General features: G+C 43.4%; 6 protein-coding genes across 6 annotated transcripts; 1 reads left to right on the top strand and 5 right to left on the bottom strand.

Annotated features, from left to right (window-relative positions):
* Positions 1–6,481: 6,481 nt before the first annotated feature.
* On the bottom strand, positions 6,482–6,690 carry C8R40DRAFT_1173947 (uncharacterized protein; the record flags this gene model as incomplete). Its single annotated transcript, XM_046232099.1, has 2 exons — positions 6,482–6,625; positions 6,676–6,690. 2 exons carry the CDS (start codon positions 6,688–6,690, stop codon positions 6,482–6,484), a joined length of 159 nt encoding a protein of 52 aa, XP_046083311.1.
* A 362-nt stretch (positions 6,691–7,052) lies between these two features.
* On the bottom strand, positions 7,053–11,613 carry C8R40DRAFT_1173946 (uncharacterized protein; the record flags this gene model as incomplete). The annotated part of the gene is made up of 7 exons (XM_046232098.1): positions 7,053–8,076; positions 8,132–8,907; positions 8,974–10,349; positions 10,402–10,542; positions 10,593–10,800; positions 10,850–11,013; positions 11,067–11,613. 7 exons carry the CDS (start codon positions 11,611–11,613, stop codon positions 7,053–7,055), a joined length of 4,236 nt encoding a protein of 1,411 aa, XP_046083310.1.
* A 1,526-nt stretch (positions 11,614–13,139) lies between these two features.
* Positions 13,140–14,496, top strand: C8R40DRAFT_1205205 (uncharacterized protein; the record flags this gene model as incomplete). Its single annotated transcript, XM_046233150.1, has 5 exons — positions 13,140–13,238; positions 13,287–13,396; positions 13,524–13,754; positions 13,898–14,156; positions 14,207–14,496. Coding segments are annotated over exons 2-5 (832 nt in total), but the record flags the coding sequence as incomplete, so codon positions are not given.
* A 1,698-nt stretch (positions 14,497–16,194) lies between these two features.
* C8R40DRAFT_1173944 (MFS general substrate transporter) lies at positions 16,195–18,116 on the bottom strand (the record flags this gene model as incomplete). Its single annotated transcript, XM_046232097.1, has 9 exons — positions 16,195–16,483; positions 16,551–16,769; positions 16,819–16,968; positions 17,018–17,168; positions 17,223–17,423; positions 17,482–17,595; positions 17,644–17,751; positions 17,804–17,834; positions 17,886–18,116. 9 exons carry the CDS (start codon positions 18,114–18,116, stop codon positions 16,195–16,197), a joined length of 1,494 nt encoding a protein of 497 aa, XP_046083308.1.
* A 2,173-nt stretch (positions 18,117–20,289) lies between these two features.
* Positions 20,290–22,326, bottom strand: C8R40DRAFT_1173943 (FAD/NAD-binding domain-containing protein; the record flags this gene model as incomplete). Its single annotated transcript, XM_046232096.1, has 10 exons — positions 20,290–20,633; positions 20,687–20,805; positions 20,855–21,008; positions 21,069–21,344; positions 21,399–21,747; positions 21,801–21,847; positions 21,905–21,947; positions 22,008–22,112; positions 22,144–22,257; positions 22,312–22,326. 10 exons carry the CDS (start codon positions 22,324–22,326, stop codon positions 20,290–20,292), a joined length of 1,566 nt encoding a protein of 521 aa, XP_046083307.1.
* Positions 22,327–24,018: 1,692 nt separating this feature from the next.
* Positions 24,019–26,252, bottom strand: C8R40DRAFT_1255760 (FAD binding domain-containing protein; the record flags this gene model as incomplete). Its single annotated transcript, XM_046233760.1, has 11 exons — positions 26,184–26,252; positions 26,013–26,132; positions 25,795–25,959; positions 25,525–25,744; positions 25,361–25,461; positions 25,279–25,313; positions 25,045–25,218; positions 24,937–24,992; positions 24,818–24,879; positions 24,634–24,768; positions 24,019–24,579 (listed from the first exon to the last, which is right to left on the bottom strand). Exons 1-11 carry the CDS (start codon positions 26,208–26,210, stop codon positions 24,019–24,021), a joined length of 1,656 nt encoding a protein of 551 aa, XP_046083306.1. The 5' UTR covers positions 26,211–26,252.
* Between the last annotated feature and the right edge of the window lie 590 nt (positions 26,253–26,842).

Below are 26,842 nucleotides of genomic sequence, written 5' to 3'. Positions count from 1 at the left end.
TTCCGGCCAACCTGGCGGTCAGCGCCCCGCATTCAACCATCTCGGAGCAGATGGGAAAGTCCTTCCCTCCGAAAGGGAAAGAAGGATGAAGAACAATCTTTGTCTCTTCTGCGGTGGTAGGCATTAGATTGCTGACTGCAATAAATGAAAGGCCGTGCTGCTGAAGTTGAAGAAACCCCCGAAGCAACGCCGATCATTGTTGAAGAGGAATCAGAAAACTAGTCCGCAGCTCTTGTTCCCCGGTACGAAACTGGAGCTGCATTGATCAGGTTTGTACCTCACCTGGGGAGTTATATCTCAACGCATCCGCTCTTTCTTCTATGAAACAATCTCTTGTAATATCATTAACTACTGAATTTCCGTTATCCGATTCAGCCGCACTGGCTGAACCTATTTCTGCTCTTCTCAAATTTCCTACTCTTGTTGATTCTGGTTCTACTGATTCTTTTATTGATACTTGTTATGTTTCACAAAACTCTATTCCAACTACCAAGATCTCTCCTGTTAATCTTCGTCTCTTTGATGGTTCATTATCTTCTAAACCAATTACCAATATGGCAAACATCGCCGTTCGGTTCCCTTCTGGCGAGCTGCTTCTATTGCCCTTTTATGTTACACATTTAGATTCATCTTGTAAAGCAGTATTAGGTTACAGTTTCTTATCCCGCTACAATCCGTTGATTGACTGGGCATCTCAAAACATTACGTTCCGTAACACTTCACACTTTGATTCTCCACAGACGTCTGTGCCTTCTGCCACCAACACCGTTGATGCAAAGGTCGCTGTTCTGCTACCGGAACCTTCGCCGTTGGTTTCACCGACAATTCTGGAAACCCCTCCTGGGGATTCACTTTGCTCTTGCTCTTGCTCCTGCTCTCGGACGTTACGGGCTAAGCCCCTCTCGTCTAAATTCCCCTTTGAACTCATCTATTCTTATCCTATGGTCTCTCAATTTGCTGCTCAACTGGAAACTCCTGAGGTCAACATTGCACTCGTCAGTGCTGCAGTCTTTAATAGGGCTTGCAAGGACGCTGGTATGGAACCTATTTTCCTTTGTGCTATCCACTCAGAGGTTGCGGCCCGTGCTGCCGACCGCTCCTCCACCACTCCTACTGTCCCTCTGCTACATCATTCTATTCCAGAAGAGTATGCTGAGTTTGCAGACATCTTCGACGAGATTGCTGCAGATTCCTTACCTGAACACTGACCTTACAATCTGAAGATTGACTTGGAAAAAGGCGCTTCGCCGCCTCTCGGTCAAATTTATCCTTTGTCTGAAAAGGAGTTAGTTGCCCTTAAGGACTTTATTGACAAACAACTGGCTACTGGTGCCATTACCCCATCTTCCTCGCCTCATGGCGCTCCGGTACTCTTCGTTCCCAAGAAGGACGGGAAACTTCGGCTTTGCGTGGACTTCCGCAGTCTCAACCATATCACCAAGAAGGACCGCTATTCCTTACCGTTGATCTCAGATCTCCTCAACGCTCCAAAACGAGCTAAAATCTACACGAAATTGGACCTCGCTCACGCTTATCATCTAGTCAGAATAGCAGAAGGTGACGAATGGAAAACCACCTTTTGGACCCATTACGGTTCTTACGAATGGAAGGTTATGCCATTCGGTCTTATGAACGCACCTGCTGCTTTCCAATGTTTTGTTAATGACATCTTCTCTGACATGCTAGATGTTTGTGTCATCGTCTATCTCGATGACATTCTGATTTACTCCGTCACACCGGAGGAACACTGAGAACATGTCAAGGAAGTTCTTCGGCGGTTACAAGTGCGGGTTCAATATGGATACTGTTGAGTACTTGGTTTACATTCTTTCTCCTGATGGATTGACCATGTCCAAAGAGAAAGTGCAGACCATTCTGGAATGGCCTGTTCCTAGGAAGGTTAAGGACATTCAGTCCTTCTTTTTGGGTTTTGCAAACTTCTATCATTGTTTTATTTATAATTATAGTGATATCATTGTGCCGATGACTCGGCTTACCCGGAAGGGCGCTCCCTGGATCTGGGACAACAACTGTCAAGAGGCTTTTGAAAACCTCAAAATTGCTTTCACTTCTGCACCTATTCTCGCTCACTGGGAACCCAACCATCCTATCATCGTGGAAACCGAGACTTCCGATTATGCCATTGCGGCAATTCTCTCCATTCAGACTGTCAACGGTGAAATTCATCCTTTAGCTTTCCTTTCCAGAACTCTTCACGCTGCGGAGCTCAACTACGACACTCACGACAAAGAGCTCCTCACCATCTTTGAAGCCTTCAAAGCTTGGCGCCATTATCTGGAAGGTCCGGCGACCTGGTGGACGTCGTCACCAATCACAAGAATCTTGAGTATTTCTCTACTACTAAGATTCTCACCCGTCGTCAGGTCTGTTGGTCAGAATACCTGCATCAATTCAATATGGTGATTCGCTTCCGACCGGGGAAGCTCGGTGAAAAACCAGATCCGATAACTAGATGCTGGGATGTGTATCCCAAAGAGGGGGATATCGGCTACGTGCAAGTCAACCCTCACAACTTCAGACCTATCTTCACTAATGAGCAACTGACTACATCTCTTCAAGCTACCTTCTTGGAAGGCCTGATGCTCCGAGCTTCTATTGTCATGGATATCAAGGCTTTGCATCAAGCTATCATTCTCGCTCTTCCGAAGGACCCGAGCTCCATTGTTGGTTTGGAACTTGCAAAAGATCCTTCCAATGAACATTGGAGCTTAGGTAGTGATGGGTTACTACGCCTTGATGACCATATTTATGTTCCGAATCACAGCGACCTTCGCCTTCAAGTCCTCCGCTACTTTCACGATCATCCACTCTCAGGCCATTTTGGCCAGAACTGAACTCTAGAGGCAGTACGTCGTCAATACACCTGGCCCAAGGTCAGAGACTTTGTTCGTGACTACATTACTTCCTGCACAACTTGTGGTCACAATAAGCCCCGGCGCCATCGGCCTTACGGCTTGTTGAAACCTTTGCCGGTTCCGGTCCGACCATGGGATTCCATCTCCATGGACTTCATTGAGCAACTGCCAATGTCGAATGGCTATACAGCTATCCTTGTCGTCGTGGATCGATCATCCAAGCAAGCAATCTTTATTCCAACTTTCAACACTATTACTTCTGAACAACTAGCTGAGCTTTTCGTTATTCACGTCTTCTCTAAGCATGGTGTTCCTAATCATGTTACTTCCGATCGTGGTTCCGAATTTGTTTCGGCGTTCTTCCGGGCTCTCGGTAAAGCGCTCTCTATGGAACTTCATTATACCTCTGGATATCATCCGGAAGCCGATGGGCAAACTGAGCATGTCAATCAAACTCTCGAGCAGTACATTAGGATCTATTGCTCCTACCAACAAGATGACTGGTCGCACTTACTTCTGATCACCGAATTCGCCTATAACAACACTCCTAATGCTTCCACAGGTATTACTCCATTCTTCGCTAACAAAGGATACCATCCAAATATCACCGTTCGGCCCAAGGTTGACATGAAATCTGACCTAGCCAGAGACTTCGTTGTCAATCTCAATGAACTCCACGTCTTTCTTTGAGAGGAAATCCTTCTAGCTCAATCTCGTTACAAGGAACAAGCTGACAGGAAAAGAATCTCGCACCCGGAGTTCCCGATCGGCTCCGAAGTCTTTGTTCTTGCTAAGCACATTCGCTCTACTCGTCCTACTGAAAAATTCTCAGAAAAATATCTTGGTCCTTTCAAGGTCATCAGTTGACCTGGTACTTTATCTTACAAGCTCAAGCTCCCAGACTATCTTCGCCGTATCCATCCGGTTTTCTGCTGATGAATTGGTACCCGCATTCCACGCTCGATACCCTCAGAAGCCTGGACCTTGATCACAGAAAAAATCATTTTATTCCTTTCCCCAAAATTCCATTCTCCGCCGAAGTTTACTTCGTTGCATCAAGAGGGTAGACACAATGATAGCAAACTGAGTGTTTATCCTCTTCCTTTTATTTCTTACTCTCTCCTTCTTACTTATATTTTTACTCACAATTACGACTACTTATACTGCAACTAATCATTTCTTACGCGGCTTTGCGGCCCGTTTGCTTTCATTTTCAAGATGCGTTAATATTTTTATATACAAAAACCCAAGAAAATATATGTAACAGGGCAAGAAGAGTACAAGAAGAGGCCGAAGGCCGATGTTCGAAGTCCATGTCCTACTCTGCCCTCTCCTTTCCCTTCTCCGATCGCGCCTCGGTTGGCACCGTCTCCTCCTCATCTCTCTCTCCATCTTCTTCCACTTCCTTTCCCTTTTCTTCTTTGTTTTCTTCCTCCTCACTCTCCTCCACAATCCTCCGCCTCTTCAGCGGTCTCGGCTGCTCGGTAATCCTCCTCAATGGTCCCGCCATCGCCGGTCCTTCACCCATAGCCATCATCACCATCCTCATCTCCATGGCTATAAGTCGGGCATGGTCACCTTCCTGTCTTCTCAACAACTGGCGGAGGTATTGGTGGGATTTTGAGTTGGCCTCCCGCAGTTCCCGGAGGTCAGCGAGACCCTGCACCATTTGGCTCTCCATAACAGCCATCCGCTCACCGGAACCGCCTTCCCGCTTGCCCATCGATGGCCGCCCCAAAAAGGAGCACCGCACCTTGGAGTCATGGCAGGGCTTGCAGATGATGGAACTCCACTTGCCAGCCTGCTGCAGGCAAGGGGTTTTCTTGGCCTTGCACCTCTCACAAGGCTCCCTCTCCTCATCATTGTCGTCGTCGTTGCCGTCATCCGGATCTCCACCAACTGGCTGAAAAGAAAGAGGATAAGCACATCTTCAAGAAAGAAGACTCGGAGCACTTACCTGCGCCTGGACCTTCTCTCTCCCTTTCCCTTTCTCCCTTCTAATTTCCACCACTGGCCTCCGAGGGGAGACCAACATCTCACTGGGCGAAGTGCCCTGCTGACTTCTTGCTGTTGCAGCCTCCGCTAGCAGCCGCCGTTGCTCTACAACATCCGCATTCTGCTGTTGAGCCCGAGTGGCCCGATCTCGCCCCTCCTGCACTCGCCCAAGCAGCAGCCTCCTTCTTCTTCCTCTCTTCTTCTGCTCTCCTTGCAGTGGCCTCCTCCTCCGCCTTCCATGCCTTCACCCTCTCCACTCCAGCTAAGGCATCCTGCATGATGCTGTCCTCATCTTCATCAGCAGGGACGCCGGGACTCGGGGGATTGGCGGGGCGGGAAGAAGTGCTGGCAGTGGGTTGAGTAATGGTGGTGGTAGTAGTCCGGCTGGTCGACATCCTGAGGGACTTAGAAGTTAGGCCCACAACGGCAAAACCCTGGCCCTTTTATAGGGAAAAACCGCGCACGGACCAGCTAAAATTTTCCTTTGAATTGTACTCGGCTTACAGTGGACCAATGAAATTTTTACGCTGACTAAAGGGATAAATGCCAATGCTGACGGGTTTTAAAATGTTTTCTCTGGTGACTAATAATAATTCCCGATGCTAACGGCTTTCGAGGGCTCAAGCCTAAGAGGGGGATACTGTCAAGTCCATGCCTCGGGGCCCCATTCCGCCGCTCGGTATTCCAAGATCTACCTTTTATTGTAATCTCATTCTTATTGTTCTTTCTCGCTACACAGACCCTTTCATTCTAGTCTCTCCTTATTGTCTTTTACTCTACCCTGCAGGTACTACATGTATAGCTCCTAGTAGTTAGTCTAGCACTCTGCACTGATGCACCGATCCGTAGATATAAATACTACCTGTACGCTACTGTAGTTCCTCAGTTTAATTATCAACTTAGATTCCCTTTTCAACTTAGTTCTCCTCTAAGTCTTCAGGCTCATCGCCTCGAAGTACTCTCTACTCTAACCTTAGGACTTTTAGTTCTTTGGTTCGCTCCTCGTCACCGGCGATACCGCCGCTCTGACTTGGCTGCTGCTGGCTCCTCTCTTCTATACTCTCGATCTCCGGGGACTAGCAGCGTAACGGCGGTGCTGTTAATAACTTCACCACTGTCCCATTCGACCTTCCGCCCTTAGACACCTTGTGGCCTCTGGCACAGTCACACACTGTACATGATCTTAACATTACAACACTGGGCTGGGACCCTTGCCCCCCACCCCCACACCCCTGAGAACCCTAGCAGTGAACTCCCCATGGGACCCATACAAGCAGCTGCCACCATCAACTGGTAAGACCTGGGTCAGAATTGGTCTTAAGGGTAGATTTGGTATGAAAGGTTAACATTGTAGCATGCTAGGAGCAAGCTGGAGCTTGAAGGGAGCTACGGGAACCGCGACCAAGGACAGGAATGACCTGGTAGTAGCTCTAATAGCAAGATGTGACCCTTGAAGGGGTTCCTAGAAGGTCCAGGGAGGTCCCTAAGATGATAACCAGTGAAAGTAGATGTAACTGGGAGCTAGAAGACGTAGGAGTGTTGCATAGTATGAATTGTGATAGCTAAGAACGTCAACGTAGGATTGCTATAGCTAGTAGATGGTGTAAGCTTCAGACGTGAGAGCTCCCAATAGAGTGTGAGCCTGGGAAGGAGGTCCCGGGAAGCGGGGGTAGTGGTGGAGGTGGTAACGGAGAAGCAGCACGTAGTTGGACATAATGGGAAGCTTCGATGTTACCTAGATCAAGGTCCCAGAGCTCGTGGAGCAATTAGGGAGCTTGGGGAGGTTTGGGGGAGGTTGGCTTACCAAAACAATAGACATTTGGGGGGCTTTAGTATTGGTCAAGGGAGGTTGAAGACTCACTCGGATTGCTTAGACATGAGGTAAAAGCGTGTATTGGATTGCGTAGACGAGAACCAGAAGCAGAGAGATTGAGATAAAGAAACAGAGAGTAAAGAGAAAATCTGTATAGGTAGCAGGTACAAATGAGCGAAATCCAACATATGCATGGTAGGTATATTCATCAGGATGCAGAATTCTCATAGCTGGTGAGTATCTCCAAAAGCACTGAAAGCAGGGCCTACAAAAGGTTGCATTCACCATTTTTGGAAGTGGACAGCACTATCCAGCTACTACCCTTGCTATCATGATCATCCAGGTTTGAGGCCTCAATACCAAGCAAATCATGGCCTGACCACTTGATTTTGCTTCAATGTGACATTGAGAATTTCATCAATGGATACATCTGAGATGAAAGCGCTAAGTGGAAGCTGGACCCCAGTTCTCATGTAGAATTGGTCTGAAAGCTTGGTATAATCCAAGGATTGAAGACCAAGTGAATAAAAGGAATGGTGGAGAAGGTTATCAGCCTTCTGGTGGCCATGTATGGTATGCAAGAGCTCCAGCATAACATCTACTAAAGTTGGTGATGGCTCAAAGGACTCTGGTGCAAGTACCTGCAGGTGTTTTTGGGCAACTATTGTTGGGTGAATCAAAGAGGGCAGTTGTGTGACAGGGTGTAGTGGAAAGTCACTCCAATCATACCTTCCAATGATTTTTGACAAAGTTTTCCCCGGACCAAAATCAAGAAAAGTATGACCCTTGTACTTGTCATGTGCCAAATTCATAGCCTCATGAAAATTAATGAAGCTACGCATGTGGCGGTGCCAATAGCTTTCTGTCAAGAGCTGGCCAGGGATTATACTTCCCAACATTCCAGAGATATAAGCAATTTTTGAGCTGAGCTTGGGAGTAACTTTAGGGAGTTTCAGAGTAGACAGAGATGATTCTATCAGCTCTGAGTGGAATGGTATTACTCTCTCAATGAGGAGGGTTTTGATGTTCTGGTGGTGGAACAAGTCTCTGGCAGCATCAATACCATCAGCACTTCCTGAAAGGATTATAAGTCGAGGCCCAGCTTGAATAGCAATAGCTGGAGCAGACTTCATTCTACTCAAATTCTTCCTCACCAGTGCAATATCTGCGAACACAGTAAGCATTGCGCCATTGATATGCTGCACAACTGATGCTCGATGCACCAGGATTTCCACAACCATTGACTCGGATAAAATTCCAGCTGCAATTGCTGCCGCATATTCTCCGAAACAGTATCCTATCACTGCAGAAGGATGGACATTCTGAGAACTCAAGTGCTCTACACCAGCCAGCTGGATAGATAGTGCCCTGAGTTGATGCTTCAAAGGTGACCTAAACTCACAGCCATACTCAGCACTGAATGCAGCAAAATTGAATAATTATTTACCCTTCATTAAGTACTTCCACATTAATATTGGAAGAAACGAATTTTGCCATACCTGTTAGACGTCCTTCAATTTGTTCTTGGGTGATTGTTGAATGTAGCCCCCCAGATTTTGCAGACCATGGACCAAAGAGGAAAACCACAGGTCTGCCTAACAGTGCAGGTTCAGACACCTTTTGATCATCCTGACCAACCAACTCTTTCACCAGTAAATTTAGGAATGAAATGTTGGGTGGTTGAGAAGAACCAATGGATGGAAGACTATGCATAGTCTTTGTAACAGCCAGAGATGAATAGTGGGTGGGCATGCCTCCAGCCTGCAAAGCATTTATGAAATATGGCAGTAGTGCCGAGACTGGGGTTGAAGCATCTTGGTTTTGTATGGACTTGACATACTCTTTCCAAGGCAGAAGAGCAAAATCATTTACTGCAAGAATTTTGAAAATGTCCAATGCAAGAGTTGCCCAGGGAATGGGATGGGGGTTTGCAATATGCAGAACGTGGAAATGTGGAAGGTCAATGCTAGTCACTGCTTCCCATAAAGCATGGCTACATATATCTGAAGGAACCCATGTGACATCAGGGAGGTCACGAGGAACAGCACGCAATCTTTGGGCTGACGAAATAATCATGGGCATCATTTCATGTCGGGGCCAATACCCTGTTGCAGTATCACCGCAAATCTGGCCAACACGAATTACACACAATGCGAAAACGGGATACAATTTTTGTAGTGCAATCAACATATGTTCTGCCAAAAACTTTGATATTGCATAACCCTAGATTTTGTGCTCATGTCAGGATTTTGGCTACATTGCTATATCAAAAGGATAAAAATGAAATACCTGCATCAAAGAATAGGACAAGTTTGGTTCCAGGGCTTGCTCTGGGACAAAGTTGGCTGGATAATTAAATGTACTGGCATATGAACCAATGAAGTGAATTCGAACCATGTTTCTGGATGAGAGGCAAAACCGCACAATATTTCTAGTACAATCTATGAATGGAAAGAATTCGTCCAAAGCAGCATTGAAGTTAACCAGCCAAGCGGCATGAACAATATTATCCACATTATCCAATAGGATGTTGTATTCTGCTCCAGATAGGCCAAAATGAACTCCACAAAGGTCTGATGTTGACATCACATGGAGTGACTGTGAGTTGTATGAATCAGTTAAAATCTGGGTGTTGAGTTTGAATTTAACAAATGCAGCTTTTAACCGAATCCAAGCCTCCCCGCGTATGATGCAATAAACTATGCATGTTTGGGACTCTAATAGTTTCTCTAGCAGCCGCGAGCCAATCATACCATTTGCACCAGTCACGAGGAATCTTCTGGGTGGTGAATGGCATTTTTCAACCTTTGGCTCAAAATCAGCCAAGGGCCTTGTATAACTCTCCAGAAGGGCCTCAAATTGAACCTGGCTGAGTTTTGTTTGCCTGTCTTCAACAGCTAGTAAAGATGTCGCAGGACCCTGTGCGGATATCATGTGGTTGGAGGGCCAACAAAGCTGGCGGGTAAATGGGTACAAAGGAAATGTTTTGAGTAGGGCAGTATCAATATCATTTTTGTTGTAAATGACATTGAATTGTAAAACATGGCCTTTGTTGTATAAATGTGCAGCAATATCTAAGATATTTCCGCATTCATATTTCTGGCATGTCGATGGGAGAGATAGATAAGATTTCAGTCCAGGTTCAGCAATGTTTTCGACATTCAGCAGTGCTGATGCAGAGTGCTCCGATAAAGTAAATGCTGCAGATACCATTGGAGGGGATGTCAATGATTGCTCCTTTAACACCTCGAGATCATTCTGACTTTGGACCAGATATGATTGACGATATGATTGGTGATGGTCACGGCATAGGCTTAGGATAGCTGCCAAGTCATATAAACTACACCCTGTGGCCAGTGCCCAGGACATAGTTTGAGAGATTCTGCTTTGTAGCGCAGCTGAAGTTTTAGCAGAAAAAGGAAGAAGATAGCGTGGATGATTCCTTTTTAGCTGAGCAGGGCATTGTGGAGTGAAGTTCTCAATAATCATTGTTGCAATTGAACCTGTAAATCCGAAAGTATTGACTTGTGCCATTATTCTTGAACTATGAATTGGTTTCAAAGTCTGAGGGATAATGATGTCACCTGCTAGAACATTGGGCCTCGCTCTGTAGTGATGAGGTGGAATATATTTATTCTCAAAACAGCTTAAAACTTTGAGAACACCTAAATCTTGTTAATCAAGTTTTGACATCAGATAATGTAGTCTTGTGCTCACCCGCAAATGCTGCTGCTGCATGGCAGTGGCCAAGAACAGTCTTGGATGAAGATAAAAAGACAGGCTTTTTCCTTTGACTATAAACTTCATGAAGGGCTTCCACCTCAATGGCATCACCAATTGGTGTTCCCGTTCCATGGGCTATGGAAATGAGTTCGCGTGGCTTTTTAATTGGAGAAGGCACACAACACCTTCAATGAATGTTATATCATCAGCCGTACATCCTGCCAGATGCAGGGCCTGTTGCAGAACTTTTATCTGAGCTGCTGCATTGGGTGTGATCAATGTTCTGGTGTGTCCATTATGTCCAGTAACCAGAGAGTTTATGACAGCATATATCACATTATTGTCTCGTAGAGCAGTTTGCAGAGTTTTGACAATAAAGAAAACTGCCCCTTCCTAGTCAAGTATCAGCAAGCATTACAAACTAGGGCCTGGTCTCACATACAGAAGGAGAGTATCCATCTGATTCGGCAGAAAATGCTGCTGACTTTCCAGTTGGAGATAGAACACCAGTATCTGCGGCCCATGCGAATGGGGCAGGAGTGAAATGAGTGGTAATAGCACCAACAACAGCTGCTTCTGCTCCTTCAGCAGTTATCGCATGGATCCCTGAAGATATTCGAAGCATTAACAACAAGTATTGCTGAACAAAAATCAATTACCATCTCTTAATGCAAATGCTCCACTTGAACATGCAGAAGATACATTGCTACATGGCCCGTGGAAATCAAAGAAGCGGGATATATGGCCAGATACACCACTGGGGTCGCTGTTGGCTGCCCATTGTGAGTTGAAGGCAGTGGATGCATGATTGCCCCACTGTTTGATATCCCACCCATCTTCAGTCCCCATCCCAATGCAGACTGCAATACTTTCACCGCGAAGAGTGGATGGTGCAATTCCAGCATTTTCCAATGCTTCATGTGTTAATTCCAGTCCCAAGCGAATATTGGGCCTCAAGTTTGGCGCCTCCCTTGAAGGAATGTTGAAAAAATCTGCATCAAAAAATTCGACACCCTCCTTGCCGATCCACCCTCCACGCATTGATGGTGCAGTCTGGAAAGATTCCAATCGGGTGTCTGGAGCTTTGGAGGAGTTTGCACTTTTTTTCCCATCTGCAAATAGATTCCAAGCAGACTGAAAATCCGTGATATCCCCTGGAAGACGGCAGGATAGGCCAACAATACACGGGGCAAGTGGGGAATGCATTAATATCTACAGCCTATAAATTTCTCAATGTCTTTATATGAATGAGCAACTTTCCTGATATGTTGGTAGGAGTGCTTTACAATATTATCCATATTGAGAAATGATTGTTTATGGTAATGACTCAGAGTGATGGGGGAATATTGATGCTTCCCAACAACCATCGAGGGCAATGCTACTTGTTATCTCAAAGTATGCTAGAAATGGTTTTCTTTTCACCGGTTAAGTGAAATATTTGGTCATCTGTGGTGATTATGTGGTAGTTCTCAGTGGTGCGTATATAAACAGATCCAAGATTTTTCCCCCATTTACATGATCAGATAGTGCATCAGAGCAGGACCATTGGCCAGTCTCAAGTTCGGCTGAAATACAATGCTTTAGGACTTATTTCATCAAGGACAAATCAATCAATTACATTACATATTCCCAATACAATGGCTTCCCGCTGCAATCTGGCGTTTCACAGGGAGAAAGCATGTTGCTCTTCCTGTAACGCACATCAAAAAGATACTCAAATCGAATAACTACATATTTACAAAGAAAAATATTACCAAACAATCACTCATATTCAACATTACAACGTATCCTCTGCATCAGAAAAAAAGCGGGCCAATGTGGAGACCACATGCAATGCTTTCAAAGGCCCTTTCACATCACTGATGTCCTTATCTGGTTCAAAATCTTGTGTTGGGAGCATCATGGATGCCATGAAAGAAACCGAAACAAGCCGCCTATATTATCCTGTGATGGGTGGCTAGTAATTGTATTCTCAATGACTGATGATCGGGGTACTAATTATGAGTTTGGACAATATCTTATTGGTGTTTACTCTTAGCATATCTTCCAGAATCGAGAAACCATCATGAATGGCATGCTCCCTACAGGCTGTTAAAAGCCATATTGTAGCGGGAAGCTGTTTCTGATATATAGGTCCTGATGTTTCCTTTTGATGTTGATGTCATTAAATATACCCTGATGTCAGTATTTCCCTGCAAATATTCACTCTGTTAGTGTATTGTATCTTCCAGCTGAGCTTTGACATGAGAAACTGTCATGAGTGACATGCTCTCAAAGGCCATATTGCAGCGGAAAGGCGTATTCTCTACCTGTCAAAGGCCATATTGCAATGGAGAGCTGTCACATCTCTTCTGATATGCAGGTCCTGATGTTTTTTTTTTGATGCTGATATTATTGAACATACCCCGATCAACTGATGATCTGTCAATAAATTTTCCAATGATCTATGTCTGTGATACAGTAAGAGACATTTCCATCAAGAGTATAGTATTGCAGTAAGACTTTCCCCGCTGCCACACATCATATGCAATCTTCTATCGTGGCGGAAGTATGTGAAAATTTCACAAGATACTCAAAGGGAAGGATGTGCGTCACAAGATACAGAGAGTTATCAAGCTGTTACTGGAGCAGATCTTCCATGTGTTTGGAATTTTAGGCGGTGTAAGATATATTTGTCAAGCATAAAGACCTGAATGAGATTTGAATCAAGTTACATCTAAGTTTCCACTATGTCGAGCCTACCTAATGCTGAAACCCCGCTTGCATATCTTCAACCAACATTAGCCAGTCAATTTGAAGTTTCTCGCTATCTTCTAGTTGCTACATGTGGAGTGAGTAGTATCCACACTATTTCTTACTTATGTTCACCATAAAACCAGATGTTTTCCTGGGATATTCTGCTCAATTTGCGGAATGACTACCGGTTAGTTTCTAAGCATGCACTGCGCCTCCCTACATTGGTGTACTTCATATCAAGGTGAAGGCTTGAGTGCTTTGTCTATAACATATAACTCAAAGCAATTTTGCTCTAGGATTGCAGCTTTTGCATACATCATCACTGGGACAGTTTTCACAAGTGAGCTTATGCTTACCTTACAACTCATAACTGTATTGAGCATGGATAATGGTAGTTGGTGCTGTGGGAAATTGCCAAGCATTACAGGTTGCAATTGGTTGTTGCTTTGCAGTTGCTGTTCCAGCAACTTCGCTCCTTTTCTTCCTTAGAGTAAGAGCCATATTCAATGGTGACACAGTTGCAGTGATATTTTTTGGTTCCCTTTGGCTCGCAACACTTGGAGGCTCAATCACTGTCCCTTTTGCCATTAACGCATCTGCAAAACCTGTATGTTCGGCTAAATAGCCGAAAGCAGCTCAGAGCACTTGGGAGCACTTCCCAGCAGCGAAAGCACCCAGAGCAGGCTTTGATTTTTGCTTTGGGTGCTTTCATCGCTGGAGAGCGCTCTCCAGCTAGTATCCTTGCTCTGGCGAGTATACATGTTTTGCAGATGCGGTGCTCATATCGGCCCAACCAATCACTGTATTAACACTGGTGTCAAGCCATTCAGCTCTGTTGGAATCATTATATCCACAGTCAATGATACACTGATTTTCATTGCTATCTCGTGGCGTCTGTTGGAAGCAACCACATATGATGACTCTTGGAAAGGTCGTTTGAGATCATTCATCAAGGGGAAAGGTCTTCCAGCATTCTCTCAATCTCTTCTACAAAGTGGGCAGGAGTACTATCTGTTTGTGAATTTCTATTTGCACTCTGGATACAATCACTGAACTCTCATAGTGTTACAGTGGGAGGGAATATCCTTACCATGGGGATGATTTTGGCCCCAGCATCTCTTCCAGCAGTTTTTCATGCAATGTTCACAGTACCTAATATTGCTATTGGGAACTCCATGGCCTGCAGAGTTTTCCGGGATATCAAATTTGGACATATCAATGCTACATCCACACTGGGAAGTACCACCCAAAACAGGAATACTCTTCCCTCATTTGTGGCTGCTCATTCTCCCCCAGCTCAGCAAAATCATGGAATAAATAAGTGGCTTCACGGTAGCCCGGGATTATCCTCTGACATAGAATCTTTTCCAACTTACAATGGGGTACCTGTACACAGCGAGCCCATCCAAAGTCTCAAGTCTACCCAGAGTGTCACTGGTGAGGACATTCCCATGGCAGTTATCTTGACTTAAAACATGCAATAAGTAAGTGATCAATTTTAATCAATGAATGCATGACATGGTTCACATTAGGTCAAGCTTACGTACTTATTGTCTTGTACATAAGACATATCATGTTCTTTTGTACAACCCAATGCTAAATTATGTCTCTACATTAGTCTTTGGGTGTGTTGATGAGATCCATAGAGTGCTAATATACTAAGTTTTTGGAAGTTGCCTGTTTATGGATGTTTTCTTGTATATGATATCCTGATAGTGTGGCTTTTACCTGTAAATCTTATATATTCAGCTGAGGGCTGAGAGCAGATTCTAGTGCCGAAAGCACCAGAAGCAGTATTCTTCGAGTGCTTTTGCTACTGAGAAATTGTTAAGATCATGTACACCGTGTAACCGTGCCAGAGGCCACAAGGTGTCTAAGAGCGGAGGGTTGAATGGGACAGTAGTGAAGTTATTAACAACACCGCCGTTATGCCGTCAGTCCCCAGAGATCGAGAATAGAGAAGGTGAGAACCAGGAGCAGCCAAGTCGGAATGGCAGTAACGCCGACGACGGGGAGCAAACCAAAGAACTTATAAGTCCTAAGGTCAGAGTAAGGAGGACTTCAAGGCGATGAGCCTGAAGACTTAAAAGCGAGAGACGAAGATCTAATGATCTAAGTTAGAGAGGACGATCTACGTTGATAATTAAACTGAGGAACTACAGTATCATACAGGCAGTATTTATATCTACGGATCGGTGCATCAGTGTGGAGTGCCAGACTAACTACTAGGAGCTATATGTGTAGTACCTGCAGGGTAGAGAAAAAGACAATAAGGAGAGACTAGAATGAATGGGTATGTGTAGTGAGAAAGAACAATAAGAAGAAGATTACAATAAACGGCAGATCTCGGAATACCGAGCAGCGGAGCGGGGCACCGAGGCATGGGCTTGACAGAAATGCTCTGAACTGCTTTTGGACCCTTCACCAAAAATGCAGATTTTCCAGATGTTTATATATGTGAACAAAAGAACTTGTTTCATTAAATTGTTAACCCTGTCTCCATTCAATCAAGCTCATAGTGAAATGAAGAATTTGTCCTTATGGATGTCAGTTTCACTGAGTTTGCTTCTGAAGCTTTCCTGTATTAAGTGAAAAGTAGCTGAGAGAATTTCCCAGCAGTGAGAACACCCAGAGCATACAGCTTACGGTATTCTCAGTGCTAGGATCTGCTCTCAGTTTAGTCAAACTTCTAGGGTTTCCAGATGCTTTTTGCTTTTAAGAACCCTCAAATCAGACCACTGGGACATCACATTAGTGTAGAGTCTGGTACAACATCACAGTTAGTACTACAATATATGTTGGCTATGCTCATTTTTTGCTATGCAATACACTTGAAACCCACTGCTTTGCATGCAGGTGTCTTGACTAAGGTATATCCTAGGTGGTCTTTGTGGTCCTCATAACTAGGTTGACCTAGATAGCTTAAAAACATACTTACTACAGATCCACAAATTCCTCTTGCATTTATAAATGTAGGTATACTCAGCATCCTTCAACAAATAATTAAACAATGTAGTTTCTGTCAACAGATTTATGTCAGTTTTACCAACTCTATGAATACGGTTCTTTTGACGAGGTGTGCAGCTTTTCACTCTGTAATGGCATCCTCCTCAATAGGATGAGTGCACTGGTTGTTAATACTGCATTAAATGCAAATAGGAACCAGAATCCGGCGGCTCTTCCTTCAAAGCTTGTTGGTCCTCCATGATTTTTCTCAACACTTGTTTGAATAGCTGTAATGATTGCAGCACCTGCAGCAGAGCCCAGTTGCAGTGCACACATGAAGATTGCTCCGACAACTCCTGCAACATTTGGAGGTGTTACAGCAAATATAGCAATACTTGGGAGGGGAAAGCCAAACACAATAGTCAGGCAGATGTAGTACATAGAGATGTTAGCAATCTTACTTTGTGGTTGCAAAAACTATAGTCATTCCCGTTGTGCCAATGAAGAAACCAGGAAATGCAAACCGCCAAAATTGTTCTTTGGAATCAGCAAAAGGGAACAGAGATGTTCCTACAAGGACCAAAACATCCCCAATCAAAATGACCTGTGTGAATGGCAATTTTTGCTGCAAAATTGAGGCAATCCCCATGACTGGAAAGGACATCAAACCCAAAGGAAGGCTAGAATAATCTGAGTGTATTGCAAATATGATAGTTTTCAACAACGTACAATCTAATTGCAACATTGATTGTGGACCACTGGAAGACCTCTTGATAATACCAGGAAAAAAGGAGCTGTACCGAAGCCCACCACATGAATGGCTGTAGTCCAATAGCTGTCAGAATTGGAAAATTAGGGTGTCGCCAAATAGACAGTGGCCTAATTTATACTCTCAGCATAGAAAGTGATGTGTGAATACAAACTTTACACTGAAGCAAGTTCCTCTGGCAAGTATCTTTCCCATAAGGCAAAAACAACAATGAGAAGCCCTGAGGCTACCAGTGGAATCAGTGTTCGAGGAGAGGGCCAGCCGGAAATTGATCCTGATGTTACAGCAAAGACAAACAGTACCAGAGCAACTTGGTCCTGCAATGAGAGTCATGTCCTAATGTAGAGATTGGTTTAACACCAACCAGTCAATATTCCTATTCCTGGAATATCCAAACGTTGGAACTGACTATACTGATTAACAGCGGATCGATATTGCACTCTTGAGGATGGTAGCAGAACCAAAACCAGAGTTGCAATCACTGCACTCAATATAGCTGCTAAATACAGAATCCAAGGCCAAGATGCAAAGGTGACAAGACTGGCTCCAATAATTAAACCAAATACTATGAAATTGATTACATATTAGTGACAGAGTAATGGGCCTTGCAAGTAACTACACACCATTTCCAATGGCTGCGCCAGCTGCAAAAGCAGCAAGTGCCCGAGATTGAGGCACAGGATCAGGAAACATGGAAATGACCAATGCCATAGCTGATGGTATGTTTAGTGCAGCACCTACAAAGAGGTCATCAATGCATTCATGAAAGTCTCAGAAGAGATTACCCAGTCCCATGAATGCTCTAAGAACCATCAGTGGTATCTCAGTCCGTACAAATCCCGCACCCAATGAGCAAAATGACATGAGTAGCATTCCTGAAACAAAGACATAGGCTGTTTACAATGCATTAAGCAATATGAAAAACATTTCTGGGAGACATCATACTAGGGTTGTAAACATCGCTAAGGCGACCACTCTGATAAATCATGAGAATTGAAACAACTTGTGAACCACATATAGTACTTACACTCAAAAGGAACGCCGCAAATGTCAGTTGATATGCACTGATAAGCCAAACTGAATCACTATTGTCAATGTGCAATTGGGAAGCAATTGGAGGTATTGCCGCAAAAAAAGAGGAGTTATTGAAAGCATCCAGGAATTGGGTGAAGCAGAGCACAATGAGGAGCACCACCCTCAAGGCTTTAGGTTGATTAGCAAGGGCATTCAAGGGATTAGAAGATGTGTTGGCTGACATGCTACTTTTTTTATGAGACATGCATCCGTTTGGAAAAACACACATTTGACACTCTGCTTATATACAAAGAGCCCCGAGTATCGGGCAACCCACACCAAGGGTTTGGGCACCAATCAAACAATACATACATGACACACATACACATGATCAACACTACAAAAAATTAATTCTTTGTTCCTGCTTGGTCCAATGATTCCGATTAGCTCGACAAATTTTGTCTTAACATGAATATAACATCACAGGTGAAGGAAGCAAGTGGGCAGAGCAGAACAACGCCCTGAGCGTAAGTGAGCCGTTGGATGCGCATCGCACGGGTTACTGCTAGTAGAAAACAAAGAATCATTTCTGATGTTGATCATACCGTGTCTTAATTTACCTTGGTTTGTGAAAAGGTGTGTCACCTAGTTCAGTCAAGCATAGCTTATGCATTGAAATGTCCTTTTGCCTCCTCTAAACAGCTCTCATTGCCCTAAACCATATATTTGGACGGCACATCATCGCCCCTATGGTGAATTATAACAAGCAAGAACCGGACCTTTCAACGCTGCGGCAGTCCCCGATTTCAAAAATGAATATTTGATTGAATGACCTCAAAGATATCAGTGCAATACCTCAGAGGATCATGAAAGAGCTGAAGCAAGATAAAAGTGCACTTCAGGAAGGGATAATAGGTCAAGTATAAGCAAGTACATCCACGTACATCAATAAATACATCATGACCTTTGTTGCGCTAGAGGTGGGGGTCAAATTCTACTTCAGAGCGCGTTCTCAGAGTTGTAATGCATCAGAAAACCTGGAAGGCACTGCGTGTCATTTTACCCATGACTTTTGATCATGATTTGATCGTGATTTGATGCATACAACTTCCGCTTTCAGAGTGGGTGATTCCATTTCATTTTGATCTGACTTCCAGATCAATCATCATGGATGTCTTGTGTGAATAATGTAATATGATCAACCAATTGAATCTCTCTCCATTGGATTGTACACAGATCTCGGATTATTGCTGAGACCCATATTGTTCAGCACATCAACATCCCACCATTATTACCCAATTCCTTATCTATGTGAGTTTGCTATTTTTGGTAGTAGAACATGCTGCTCTTTCTGGGTCAATGGCACTGCATGAGTGCTGCTCATATGTGTATCACAAGGTAAATGTTTCATGTTTTCTTTCTTCATAAGGTTGCAGGTTTTACAGTGGAAGTCTCTGCTTTAGTTTTGCAAGCCTCAATGGTAGTGAAATGAGATTCCTGGTATATTTCAAGCATGAGTGAACACGGATGTGTGAATTTCATTTGCTATGTCACCACTGTCAATTGCCAGCACAAAAGCAATGAAATCAGCCTCCAAGAGTTACTTTCAATACTCTGACTGCTATCATGATCATCTGGGTTTTGCAGTGTATAGTATTGGAATCACTTAATCTTCATGGACCCATTTGAACCTCATATAAATTTCCCCAAATATAATCTTTGCTGTGAGATAGGTTTCTATACCTCAAGAATGTCTTTATATCCTGACAGCACTAATGATTATTGTTGTATAACTACTGTGTCCTAAACTGTGCAATTGAAAAATCAGACAATGAAGATACTATCACTAAATTCCAGTTCTGATGCCTATATAAACTTGCATACAATTATGGGCACCAACCTGTAAGTCTTTCACTTGGACAATGGAGTAATTGTTGTTCTAGTAGAATAATTATGTACCACAAATCTAAAGCTCACGCAATTTTCCGGATATAGTATATAGCAATGAATGATTTATGAGAAACAAGTGTCAGTTCCAAACTGGAGCCATCCAAAGGTAAATATTTCGAATCATATAGTCACTTAAGTATGCAAGGTCCGGTGGACATACTCATATCAATCAATAGCTGAAGTTATTTGTGACTTCATATTCATATATAGGTAAAGATAGTATAGTTCATATGAGGATCTGCATTTGTACTGGTCAAAGTGTAAAATACAACATTTACAAGTAACCAGAATACTGTCAGGAGTACCTGAGAGGCTAGATGAAAAGTAGAGAAATTCCTCAAGTTAAACTGCTATTCACCTTGTAGAGCCATTAACTTGGCCGCTTCGAAGTAAAAAAGTTCCTTTTATGGCCACCTCCGACGTACAAAAGGTAATAAACTCCAATTTTGAATGGGACGTAGGAATCTTCATACTTTCACAAGTCCCAACTGTCCTCGTTCTAGTCTAACAACATAGCCATTGAGAACCTCAGAAGTGAAGCTTTCCGGACTAGTATCATTTCTGAGAATCTTCAATGCATTGATCCTCCTCAATACAGCTTTAGCATCACCATCATCTGCCTCAATGACCTTGTCAAGCTCATCAGGGCCCATAACAGGACCTGAGAGTAGGGTGAGCTCTGCATTTCGCCTGTGTACTTCATTGTACTGTTCATGGCTTGTGGGTGTAAAGAGATTACGTGTGAAGTCAATCAGAGTTGACAGCTGACTGTCTGTGAGTGTTGAGGTTGTATCACTCTCCCCTTGATAAACTGAACTAATGTCAACCAATGAAGTCAGTGATGATCCATGGAGTCAAACTAACCTGGTCGAAAGAGATTGAAAGCTGTTTCAAAATGGCTATGGTTGATATCTCCAACTATGGCTCTATTTCCACCACCATGTTGCATTTGTTTGTAGGCACTTAGAACTATCAAAAGGAACCTACAGCCCAAATTCAATGTTATTCTTGTATTGCACTCAATGTACTGACCTTGTTTGACAGACCCCAACCTTTGCATCATGCCATGCTTGTGCTTCCAGCTCTGTTACTTGCCCCTTCATTGAACCAAGTATCGTGCTGACTGCGGACAGTGCTCCGGTCATTGCAGAGTGAACACCAGATGAGAACAATGGGTCAACAAATGCTGAGATATTTTCAATAACATTAAGGAATGGCAATAGCACAAACATGTGGTTGCATTCACCTGCAGCATCACCGATAATTCGATAATGATCTCCGGAGTAGGAGGTAGCATGATAACTATAATCTGATGTCATCTTAATGCTTCCATTAACAAAATACCCCTTTGTTCCTATCAAAGCTTGAACTCCTGGAGCCAGTTTTAACTGCTGAAAGTAGTGATTTTTCAAGCTATTGAGCTGACCAAGCCTCTTTGACTTTGAGGTCTCCTCATGCATTACAACCCCGATCGAGGTCATTCCGTTATGCAAAGGAATTAACCATGCCCATCCAAGCTTATCTGTAGAAATTCATTCAACAAGAGCCAAGAAACATTGGGTAGAACTATCTTGACCTGTGAGGCATTCAAACCAGGGTGCATTTGATCGTGGCCCACCTTCATTGAATGCAGTCACATTCTTCCAATAACCATAAAGTGCAACGTTACGCAATCCCTCACGAAAGATCCGGTTTCTGAGATATTTTGTACTCAGTATGCCTTCCCTGCCTGAAGCATCAATGAGCCAATCAAAAGTGATCTTTCCAGTACGTCCTGACTTGTGAGTCCATGTGGCTGAAACCGGACGAGATGAATGAGCTTCCATGGGTTGGAAGTATACCTCATTCACCCGAGTCTCCTCAAACACAAGGACACCCTGGGAAGCAGCATGCTGCAACATGATTTCATCAGCTTCGGCTCGGAGCTAAATGCATGCCTCAACTAAGTCCCTTCATCAGTTTTATCTGTGTTACTTACTACATTCCATGTTGTCCGATCAGGACCAAGGATATTGAAATCAGTGTCTGTTGTCAGATGAACAGATTAACCTGCCTAAAAGGTCACAATAGTGGTGCACGTACAACACTCCCTTTCACCCTGGACAAACTTGAATGCTGCACCAGGCTACAGAAAGTTATTTTGCACATTTGTAGTCAAAATTATGCTACTACTTGCCTTGTGCACAAAGCCTCGACGGTCATATTCATGCTCCAAATCAATGAAACGGAGATAATGCCGCATTGACGGCAGCATACTCTCTCCAACATGCTCTCTGCCAGCCAGTGTGAGCTATAAGCATTGGTGTCAGCAATAAGCAGACGTGCCTTGGGTGCTTGGCAGCCTCCAGCAGCGCTACATTGATTCCTTCACGAGCAAGAAGTGTGGATGCATAACTTCCCCCAGGTCCACCGCCAATGACCAACACTGTTGTGTGCTAAGATATTAGGAATAAGCTATACTCAGTGTATGGAAGGAGGAGCTATTATACCATTTGTGAATCCATGGTAATAACTGGCTAATGCAGCAACTGGGCTGAAAACAAAGGTATCGACGGTATATATACTCAAATGAACTCCTCAAAAGATTAATGAAGTTAATTAATAATCCAACACTGACACTATTCAGTCAGGTGTCTGGTATGATATGATGAGTACACTGGCAATTATTTTTGGCAAAGGAAAGTTGCAATTATGTCGCAGTGAATGACATAGGTAGGTAACACATTTAATTCATGGTTTTATTCATCCCACGACTGTCACGGATGATTCTCACACATGATGCTCACTAGATTGGGGCAGTCCTTTTGATTCGCCATAGCTTTTGCAGCCTTATGTTTTAAATCATAACTTCTGTCATGCAATGAGTAATGATCATGGGCTTAGCTTGTACCCTTCAGATTGCCGCAAAACATTTGATTCATTTAGGTCAAGAATCATCAGACTTTTAAGATGGCACCTGATATATCAACCAACATTACTCATGCCACTGTTCTGCTACATTTTGGGTACAAAGGGAATTGTACCGACAAAGGAAATCAGAAATATAAGTTAGCGGATTGGTACCAAACAACAGCTAGATGTCTCAGAAACATCAGTCTTTTCAGTTCCTAGGTACCGCTGGCTGTGATTGGAGAAGGGAACTGTTTGATGTCAAAATATATCCATTTGATTATTCCCACCTCCAATGATGGTCCCATGGATTACCCATGGAGACATGATATAGCATTTTCATCAGACAGAGAAAGCCTTATATAAAAATCTCCCTTGGAGTGATCCAGTGGAAAAATGCAAAGGAGATTGAATGAAATGTCTCAATAGCATAGAAATAATGAAAAATATATCAATACATCTGAGGAATGGTTGCTTAGATAATTTGGAACAAGATTTTATCAGTCCATCTGAATTAGGAATCATTTCTTAGTGTGTTGAAATATGAAAACTATCCTTATACATTTCTATTACTGCTATGTTACTTTCCTGAGTTTTTTTCCTGCTCACAGTTGGTTGTACTCTTTGATTTTGTTGAACATTGATTTGACTGGAAAGAGTAGCAAAGCGTCATCAATGTTTTACTCTACCAGCATTTCTTGAAGACTTGCTATTGCAGTAGGTACAGTGCAATGACCCACCTTTGCATATCTAGGGCTTGAAAATAATCTGGACCAGGATATGTGTAGAATATTGAGTAATCAGATTTGGGTTCCATAGAGCAATACAGGTTTTGCAGATATACCTAATAGCAATCCTTGACATTTTTCTGTTTGGATTATATGACAATACACCATCCAAAGTATTGATTGCAATCTCATATCATGTTTTATTTTCAGAATAACAGGGAGAATTTCGCTCAAATAATATTGACATATTACATAGCAGGATAGTCAGCAAGATATTTTGGTCATGTCTGTAGTGTTGGGAAATAAACGGATAGGATCTGATTTGTTGTTCTATGAATTGACAAAGTATCCATGATAAGTAACCCAGAAGCCAAGTGGCTGCCATGACTAGCCCACATTCAAGCTAAACAGCATTGGTTTTCATACTGTTTCGGCAGCTCCTGTATTTCACAAACTAATATCCTCTTAACACTTAATTAAATAACATATTTGTATCAGGTTCTCACCATCTGCTGAGGTAAATACAATGAAGCAGATATATCTGACACCACACAATATAGGCAAATAGTGAAATTAAGTTCAGTTACCTGTCCCACATATCTTGTTGAAGTATCCTGAAACTCCCTCAGGCTCTTTGAAAATACCACCAATGAATGAATCGGGACGGATGATGACCACTACCAGGCCTTGTGTTCCATCTACCAGATATGCAGCATGTGCATGACCTTCACTGTCATGCAATACACCCATTTTTTCATTCTCCATCCCATGTTCCGAATTGTTGATGATGGCAAAGACTTGGATGGGAATGATGTATCTTTCTTCTAGGACATTTGCAACTGCTTGAGCCTCTTTGTAATTATTGCCGAATATCAAGACAGTATGGAGGTTGTGCCTCAAAAGGTCCATCAAAGATGTTACCTGGCCTCCCTGTATAATCCCAGGTGCTTCTGGAGCACGGTCTCCAGCATTCAGAGTTCCTGAGCCTTCATAGCCAGTGTATGCATGGGCCAAGGCTGTCTGGCTGTCTGGTGAGCTAGCATCCCGTTCATCATACACAATGCTTGAAAACCGGTAGTTAATCCCATACATCTCCAATGCTGTGTTCCTCCAGCGGAACCATCCAGACTTAGTACTGTCCTCTGAATCTCCTTTGGCTACCTCAGGGGAGTCTGTGATGAGTTTATCAGCCACAGTGTGGGTGTAAAGCTGAGTAGTTGCATAAATCATTTGTGCAATGACTGGTATCCTTTCTTCATTATAACTTGAAAGAAATGAGAAAGGTGCTATATTCTTGAGCACAAGGGCAAGTTTCCAGGTTAAGTTTGACTAAAAAAGTATTCAATAGAAGAAGCCAATTGAAATAGAAACTACTTACAGCATCCTGAACACTACAGTTCATTCCTTGACCTCCAGTTGGGGAATGGACATGAGCAGAGTCTAGGTGATAAATTATGAAAAGTACCAACAAGCACCACAAACCATCCATTTGCTTACCGCCTACAAGAAAGACACGTCCCTCTTGCAACTTGTTCACCATGCGCATATTAGGTCTAGGATCAAAAGATGGGACTTTTGCATTTTGTTAAGTATCAGAAACCATACTTGAAGTAAGACAACCAAGAGAAGGAGCCAAAGGTAAGCTCATTTCGCCCTGTTTCAGTCTTAATGAATTCTATTGCCTTTTCAGGAGCTGCGAGATTCGTCGGATCAAAGTTCTGGCCAGTGATACCAATACCAAATTTGTTTCCACTTGGGCTCAATGGACGAGCCATGATACTTAACAAGTTATAGTCAACAATATTAAAAACTTTGCAGAAATTCTGATTCAGCACATACGTGAATTGACCAGGCTTTCCCCAGATATGCCAAAACTATCATATAATGAGCAACTTATCTTCACACATAGTACAAGACTTACATCACTTCCCAATCCGTTGATTTCAATATCACCCCAGACCATACCATCAGCATCGCGTGTCTGGCCTTCAAATGTTAATCCTAGTAATTTTCTTGTTGCTCCTATTTTAAAAGGAAGGTCACTCCATGGTCCAATGTTCACATTTGTTGATGCTATCAACATACCTCGTGCACCATCAGCACCTATACAATAATGGGCTGTAACAAGTTCCGTAGCTTCAGTGGGCTCTCCATGATTGTGAACAGCAAGTGTTGCAGCAACAGTATCAGTGTTCTGGGAGATAGCCACAAGCCCCTTGTGAAGCTCTACTGAGATTCCATACTTCCTGAGGTTATCACGCAATATCTCCTCCAAGGTCTCTTGACTGAGACATGCTCCATTGGCCTAAATTTGCCCCATTAGTGTACCTTATGAGAATAGACAATACCACGTACAAATGGTCGATCTGCCCAAACTTCACCCTTTTCATAGAGGTCCCACGTTTTGACGGGAATGGTACCTCCTGGCAGCTTATATGCACGCATGGTAGGAATTGGTGTAGATGCCTCCAGGATCTCATCCACAATGCCAAGTGTTTTGAAGAGCTCAAATGTCCGGGGCTATGGACAAAATGTGATTAACTCTCAGAGGATAGGATCGAGGTTATACATACCTGGACTCCAAAACCACGTGAACCCACATGGTAACGGTCAGCCTTATCCACAATCCGAACCTGAATGCCATTTTGGGCAAGAACAAGTGCAGATACCAAGCCAGCCGGACCAGCTCCAACCTGTGAAATATGATCAAAATAGGCAAAGCCTTGGAGGAGAAATGTGATTACAATAAGGACGGGAATAGGCAATGTCATCACAGCTTTGAGGCGGGCTACCAGAGTGTAGCTGTGAATGTCAGTGAGTTTAAGTAGCTCATGTTAACGGCATTGCTGTGTGAATATTTCCATCATCAGGATCATGTTCCCGGTCCATCACTTTGAACTCTTCCGATGTTATTGAGGGTGGCAGATGATCATGATACGACAATCTTGATGTGGTGTGAACATAGATAGCTAAGTATGTAGACTAGGATGGCTGTTAGAATCAACCGTGACATGCTTTCGCCGTGTTGACTTGCTCACTAGCGTGGTACTTCGTCTATGAAAAACGAGCCTGGCCTCGTCTGTGTGCTGCATCAGTCGGCTTCCGTAACGGGGTTTTCGTTGAACACATCTGGTGTTTTCTTTTGCCATTTCATTTTGTTCAAGAAGATTTGGCCTCTACTGAAGACGTTTATCTTGGGTTCTAGTGTCCTTCAGTAGTGCGATGTTTGGCTAATTCAACGCGTTGGAAGCGCGAAGTAAGTCTATGTCTCTACCCCCCTTCCTTTACTTTCTTCCGACTCGCAGGCGGTAGGTAAGGTACACTGTCGATCCCAAACTGACCTCGGTATTATTCTTCAACTTCCTCAGTTTCAAACGTATTGACATCTATCTTACCATCGAAC

Source organism: Lentinula edodes (genome assembly GCF_021015755.1).
Source record: "Lentinula edodes strain Le(Bin) 0899 ss11 chromosome Unknown C8R40scaffold_33, whole genome shotgun sequence".
Lineage (NCBI taxonomy): Eukaryota > Fungi > Basidiomycota > Agaricomycetes > Agaricales > Omphalotaceae > Lentinula > Lentinula edodes.
Note: the sequence above shows the minus strand (reverse complement) of the source record. Positions and strands in the feature narration are given on the sequence as shown.